This window comes from Sardina pilchardus, chromosome 19, assembly GCF_963854185.1.
Source record: "Sardina pilchardus chromosome 19, fSarPil1.1, whole genome shotgun sequence".
NCBI classification, from domain to species: domain Eukaryota; kingdom Metazoa; phylum Chordata; class Actinopteri; order Clupeiformes; family Clupeidae; genus Sardina; species Sardina pilchardus.
The window spans coordinates 27,241,211-27,248,710 of record NC_085012.1 but is presented as its reverse complement, the minus strand read 5'-3'; the positions used below and the strand labels follow the sequence as shown (position 1 = coordinate 27,248,710).

Sequence of the window (7,500 nt, the reverse complement as noted above, 5' to 3'; positions counted from 1 at the left end):
ACATGAACTAGCTGTCCACAAATGTGTGTGCCATGCATGAAAGAGATAGAAGCATCTTCTCGGCACACAACCTAACCTTCGTAAGCCTCCCAGTAATTAGCAGAGGACCTGGATGAGTGCAAGCAGATGTAGAGAGCTGGGTTTTGTAGTATTGCCACTTTGTGATCACAGAGCATTAGGAGGAGGCTGTAAAAAGACAGCTGGGATGTTCAGATGTAGTGCATGCAATATGGATGAGAATTGTTTTTTTTGTTTTTTTCAAGAGGCATGTGTTTTGTATTTATTGTGTGTGTTTGTGTTTCTGTATATCTGTATGTCTGTAAATGTACACTTCTATATGTGTTTATTTGTGTATAACACATGTATGAGCTGAGAGTGAGTGTGTTTGTGTTTGTATGTCTATGTGAGTGTGTGTGTGTGTGTGTGTGTGTGTGTGTGTGTGTGTGTGTGTGTGTGTGTGTGTGTGTACAGTACGTGCGTACAGTAGGGTCCAGGCTCATGAGGGCTGCTCAGGTATCTCCCACAGGAAGTGCAAGTCTGAGTATGTGCTTGTGATATGCGGCGGCTGTAATTATGATTTGGCACCAGGCCCTGCAGAGCGTCTCCCAGCGCTGCCGAATTAGCCCATTAGGCTCTTGGCAGTACAGGTGTGTGTGTGTGTGTGTGTGTGTGTGTGTGTGTGTGTGTGTGTGTGTGTGTGTGTGTGTGTGTGTGTGTGTGTGTGTGTGTGTGTGTGTGTGTGTGTGTGTGTGTGTGTGTGTGTGTGTGTGTGTGTGTGTGTGTGAGTGTGTGTGTGTGTGTGTGTGTGTGTGTTATGATTTATCTGTCAGTGCTGCATTTCATCTGAGGCTCTCGCTCATCAGCCAAGGATCCATGAAATTATTTATATCAGTGAAGAATAGTAGATCTCTCTCTCTCTCTCTCTCTCTCTCTCTCTCTCTCTCTCTCCCTCCCTCCCTCCCTCTCTCTCTGTCTGTCTGTCTGTATGGGAGAGATGAGGAGTTGATCTGGTATGGTTGAACAGCAACTCATGAAGTGGTGGCTGCTCTGCTGTCATCATGCCAAGTGCAAATAGTCCCATACTCGCACACACACTCACAGACGCACACACACACAGACGTACACACACACACACACACACACACAGATCGCACAAGCACACTCTCACACATGCTTACATTCAAACACACACACACACACACATACACACACAAGCCCACACACGAACGTAGACACACACACATGATTTTAATTTTTCTCTAACTTTTGTTCTGATTGTATTTTTTCCGTTCTCTGTTGATTTGTGCCTGTGTGCATATGTTTGTGCATTTCTCTTTCTCTCTCTCTCTCTCTCTCTCTCTCTCTCTCTCTCTCTCTCTTTCTTTCCTTTTTTTCTCTCTTTCCCTCTCGGCTACTCAGATGGCGAGAACCCCGCTCACACGCAATCGGGTCCCGTGGACCACACCCAGCCCACGTACCAGAGCGTGATCAAGAAGGAGGGGGGCGGCGCCTCGGCCCTGTCGCTGCACCACCACCCCGGGGCGGGCGAGGGCGCTCTGCCCGAGGACTACGTGTCTCCGCCCAAGTACAAGAGCAGCCTGCTGCACCGCTACCTGAACGACTCGCTGCGCCACGTGATGGCGGGCAGCGTGATGGGCGCGGCGGCCCGCAAGCGCCACCACTCCGGCTCCTACAGCTCCAACGAGTACGAGGACGAGCTGCTGTCGCCCTCCTGCTCCGAGCCCGAGGCCAGCTTCGTCTACCGCACCGGTGAGAACGGCCCCGCCCGACCCCCCTTTCCTTTACCGTTCTAGAATGTTCCCTCGCTGATTCATGTCTGACTCTTAGAACACCATCCATTCTCCATCTCCACCCACTGTCCTAGCGAGGAGCCATTGTTCATAGGTGCACACACACACACACACACACACACATGTTCCTCAAAACCGTTAGTCCTCATTAGGAACCATTAATCCTCATCATGACTTTGCAGAACAGAGGTTCTTTGTTTCTTCTAGAGTTCTGTTTGGAACACATTCCCTTCTCTCTTTCCCTCTACATTAGTTTAGTAGAACATTTGTCTGACTGCTCACTACTTTTCTGTTCGGATTTAGACTTGTGTGCGTGTGTGTGGGAGTGCGTGTGTTTGTCTGTGTGTGTGTGGGCGTGTGTTTGTGTGTGTCTTATGGTAGCATTTTGAGAATCCCTGTCAAGCTGTACAGCTTAAGTGATTCCAATTTAGACTTTGCATGTGTGTGTGTGTGTGTGTGTGTTTGTGTGTGTGTGTGTGTGTGTGTGTGTGTGTGTGTGTGTGTGTGTCTGTCTGTCTGTTGATGGTGGCATTCTATCTATTTTTGTCTGTATATTCCTCTCCACCGTGTATCTCTGTATATAGTATTTCTTTTCTCACAGCTCTTTCCAGAACAGTCCGTTTGTCCAAATGCAGGGCTCTTCCTGGTTTCTCCCACATTAGTGGCAGAACACATCCTCTCTTCCTCCTCTCTCTCCCACTCTGTGTTGGCCATGGAGAGAGCTGTCACCCTCTCTGAGCCTCATTGTTTGTCACTTGTGTGGTCATTCAGGGCCATTTAAGATGGTCAACACAGCGGATCTCTCCTGCTTTATGTGGATTGTGTGTGTGTGTGGGGGGTGCGGTGTCAGTTGTGTATGTGTGTGGGTGTAGCTGTGTGTGTGTGTGTGTGTGTGTGTGTGTGTGTGTGTGTGTGTGTGTGTGTGTGTGTGTGTGTGTGTGTGTGTTGCCATCTCAGTAAACCTGCCTCGTATATCACCCGCTCTATTTGTGTTTCCCTTGACCGCCATTGCTTAGACTGAAGTGCCCAGACCGCTGCAGCTGAGCTGAGGTCTGTGAGGTTCTGTCTCTCTCTCTCTCTCTCTCTCTCTCTCTCTCTCTCTCTCTCTCTCTCTCTCTCTCTTTCTCTACCTCCCTCTCTCTTCACACAGTTCCCCTCTATAGCTAGTGAAGGCCCAGTAAAAACAGCTCTCAGCCTATTACCAGATACTGTACACTGTGCCTCGAAAGAGTTGGATGCCTTACTCCTGAAAAAAACATACTAAATCGGTTTCACTCAGCTGTGATTGTCAGAATAGCAGTGCAGTTTACGTTTATTTGCACTGCATTTATCTTGTTCACCTATCGTGCCTCTATGTGTGTGTGTGTGTGTGTGTGTGTGTGTGTGTGTGTGTGTGTGTGTGTGTGTGTGTGTGAGGAGGGTGTTTGTGTGTTAGGGAAGTGCGGCCTGGTTTGAGTTTTCCAGAGGATGGTCCAGCCCATCCCAGAGCTGTGGAGGCCCGTCCCTCAGTGGAGCGGCAGCACTCAGACACAACAACACACCCGCCCACTTGCCCTGCTGACCACTGGCCGGCAAGACTTTGATCTGGACATGCGGTTCATGAGTCAGACATCTGTGTGTGTGTGTGTGTGTGTGTGTGTGTGAATTCATCTGTGTATGTGTGTGTGTTTTTGTGTGTGTGTTTGTGTCTGTAAATTTAACTCTGTGTGTGTGTGTGTGTGTGTGTGTGTGTGTCTGTGTGCGTGTTTGTTTTCAGTGTGTCTGATGTGTCTGTTTGAGTATATATGAATGTTATGTGAGTGTGATGTGTGTGTATGTGTGTGTGTTGGGACTGTACGGTACACTGCTTGAATGTGTGTTTATCCCACAGTGTAAATCAGCTTCAGTAGTGGCTCGGCAGAACAGGGCTTGTGCGTGTGTGTTTGCGTGTGTGTGTGTGTGTGTGTGTGTGTGTGTGTGTGTGTGGTTGTGTATTTTTGTCTGTGAGCAAAGGGCCCATAACTCATAGCTTGTGTCTGTGGTGTGTAAATGGGTCTGCATTTGGCCTGAGGAATTCCCCTGGAGATGCACAACTCCTCTGGGCTGCTCCTGGAGCGTTCCCATCAGCTGTACAGCCTGACAGGGATCCTCGTGTCAGTAACGGCCAATCACAGCACACCAGGAAACGTTATCTTAAAAAAATGTGCTGGAATCAGAGTGCCCTTGTTTTGGGAGAAGATACGAGATGTTATTGAGTCACTTTGCACCTGAAGCTCTGAGTGATTTCTGATTTTCTTCAGTTCTCTGAGGATCTTCTCATGTACTTAGACACAGTTTTGATCAGGTGCTCAGACTGATGTGTAACCGTTCAGGTGATTTGTGGTTGAAATAAAGGCAAACTCCTTCTGCCAATAATTTATGTTGCTGTTAGAGCTGGACCTGGTCTTGGGAAAGTCTTTTAGCTTTTGAGAACCTGCTGAGGTTCTCCACGTGGATCTTTGGGCTCGGTCTCACCTACTGAGCCGACTCACAGGTCACGAAGGAGACCTCTCTTGCCGTTTCCTCGTCTATCGAGCGTCTCGGGCCGGAGCAGCGGAGCGGCGGTTGGACACGGGGGGAAGTTGGCCTTCGCGGCCGCCGCCACTCTCACCAGGGGGAGTCCCTCTCTCCCCGCTCGACTTTTTGTTTGCCGCTTTATTTTGATTCCGTCTGTTTCCCGAGATAAATGTGTTTCGCATTACGCCGGCTCTCTGAAGGCCGGGGAGGAATGCGAGCCCAGGAGAGAGACGAGAGAGTCGAAGGAGAAACGTCCGAGAGGAGAGGAGAGCAGAGGAGCGGAGCGGAGCGGGAGTGAAGGGGTTTCGCCGCTGCCCCGGCCTTTAAAAGTCCTTGACCGGAACGTGAACGTGGGAGCACAAGTAGACACACCTGCTGAGAGAGAGACAGACAAAGAGAGAGAAGAAAAAAAAAGTATATATACATCTTACTATAAATATACACACCGAGAGAGGGGGAGAGAGAGAGAAGAGGAAAAATAGAGAGGGAGAGTGAGAGAGTCACGGATTTGCCGTCTGCCAGTAAATTGTCTGAGAAAGTATTTACCTGAATCTCTTTTATCGCTATTATTTTTATATCTCCTCTCTTCCACTCTTGTTTTTTTGCTTTTACTCTGTCCGTCTCTCTCTCTCTCTCCCTCTTTCTCTAAATAGAGGATAGCTATTTTATCTCCTGTCTGCAACGCTAACCGTCTCGTTGTCTCATGCGAGTGGACGTCCGTCTCCCGGTCTCTCATATCCGAGTCACGGAACGCCGGTCCAAGAGCGCTCCGATCCGCTGGCTCCCCTCGGCAGACACCTGCCCCGCGCACGCTGAGCCACGAGAGCTTTACGGAGAAGAAACCTAATAATAATAAAGAGATTAAGCGCAAAAACTCAACTCTCCATCTGATCGTGTTGCGGTGCCGAACTAAAACAGGTTTAAGCTTCGAGCAGCTTGCATCATTTCCTTCATAGCTTTCCTCCCTCGCCCTTTCTCTCTCTCTCTCCCTCTCTCTCACTTACTCTCCTTCTTTCTCTCTCTCTCTCTTTCTTTCTCTCTCTCGGGCCTCTGTCAGCCACTGTCTGTCCTGCTTGGGCTCTCCAAGATATTTTTGTAGTGAAAGAATTCCTGAGCTTGTGAACTATTACTGCAGGTCTGAAATTTCAGACCTTAGATTTGTGGTTTTGCTGTGAGTTCTCAGAGTTCCTGGCAGTGGAGGTCTGTCCTGGATCAGTCACACACACACACACACACACACACACACACACACACACACACACACACACACGCACATACACACACGTGCACGCACACACACCCATACACACGTGCGCACACACACACACACACACACACACACACACACACACACACACACACACACACAGACACCCAGAAATATAGAAATGCAGGTATACACACACACACACACACACACGCACACACACAGTGGTCCATTCAGACCCCTGTCCACTCTGACTTGAACTGAAGTGGCACAGCTAAACACAAGGGGCCTGTTGACTTACAGTTAACTTAATCAGGCAATTACTAATGGGTGAGAGGCTCGTATGTAGCGTAGCTCAGAGAGTGGAGCGTGGGGGGGGGGGGGTTCTCAGGGTGATGGAGGAGGACTTAAGGGTGTAGGGGTTCAACCCAACTCCCCAGTGGAAAACTCCGACAGCTCTTTATTCCTGAAGTAGGGAATAAAATTAAAAATGAAACACCCTGATGGGACCCTCGTCGAAAAACACGGAGCGGCAGAATTCCGAGAGGCGCGCCAAAGCCCAGCTGCCAAACGACTCTTTTAATGGGAAATTAAACGGCTGGAATCTCCGTCCCCGTGCTTTTCTTTTTCATGTGGCACCAGACTCCAGCCCTCAGCCTAGAGGATATAGATCAACACAGCCGGAACCTTGACACACACACACACACACACTCTCTCTCACACACACACACTCTCTCTCACACACACACACTCTCACACACACTCTCTCTCGCACAGTGTGTGTGTGTGTCAAGGTTTCGAACACACACTCACACACACACACACACACACACACACACACACACACACACACACACACACGAGAGAGAGAGAGAATGTATGTGTGTGTGTGGGGGGGGGGGTGTAGAGGGAGAGAGAGGGTAGAGGCGGGACTGTCACAAGTTTGTGAGAGCAGTGTGGTATATTTGCACAGATCATAGAGGAGCGCTCTGGCTGTGCAAACTGCCATATAAAGGATCCCGACTGGGCTGCCAATTAGCTGTGCATTTTCAATGGCTTATCACAAAATTGTCCAACAGTGCAAAATGGGTCTGTAAGGGCTGTCATGGCAAAGCCACGGATTTAAAAATAAACTCTGTTTTTGAAGTTGCATAGAATTCTCACATCACAACTCATTCTAGTCTGTTATGCTCCATCCAAGGCCACATTCCATGGAGGAATTTAATAAGTCATGATGTTGCTTGATGTAGTTGTAAACAGACCAGGCATCATCCCAAACTGTCACTATCAACTGCCATCCCTTTTCTGCGATCAGTTGAAACTTTGAGTCGGACTTAATGCTTTCTGCCAGTGACATCACTTTCTATGGCATTTTCAACTGTTTTCATTTCAAGCTCCCATGCTATTCTGTAGTGCTGCCCTCTGGTAAATATGTAACAGTTGAATAATTCCCAACTATGTACTTTCTTGGAATGAACTTCCAGGGGTGGTTGCCTGTTTGATTCCACATCAGTGAACGTTTAGGAGTGATAAAAAGCGTGCTATGTTTAACTTATTGTCAATCTTTAATGAGGGAATCCACTCCGCTTTCTAAAGTGGAGGAAATGCCTGTGTCATTTGCATGTAATCACCGCCATTGTCTTTTTGCAAACTTTGTATCGTTCCACTTAAGCTCCAGTTTTTTTCCAGTGTCGGCAGTTGGGCTTAGCCAACGGAGCCTCTAGTTTCACTCCGAGAGAGAGGGAAGCAGAGAGAGGGAGAGAGAGAGAGAGAAAGTGAGATTAACTTTAATAGGTTAATGATGGGGGTAATTGTGAAGGGTTCATGCAGGAGTGCCATTTATTGGTTGAAATTGTACCTCTTTTACTGTTTAGACTGCTTCAAACAGCCTGTGGACACACACAGAGAAAGAGAGAAAGATGGAGAGAGAGAGAGAGATCTATTTAA

At 48.4% G+C, this 7,500-nt stretch overlaps 1 protein-coding gene across 1 annotated transcript in view; it reads left to right on the top strand.

The window, feature by feature from the left end:
- mkxa (mohawk homeobox a) overlaps nt 1–7,500 on the top strand; it is a 30,692-nt gene that overhangs the window by 9,846 nt on the left and 13,346 nt on the right. The window contains exon 6 of the mRNA XM_062521543.1: nt 1,420–1,770. Within this exon, the coding sequence (XP_062377527.1) occupies nt 1,420–1,770 (351 nt within the window). The remainder of the gene's footprint in view (nt 1–1,419; nt 1,771–7,500) is intronic.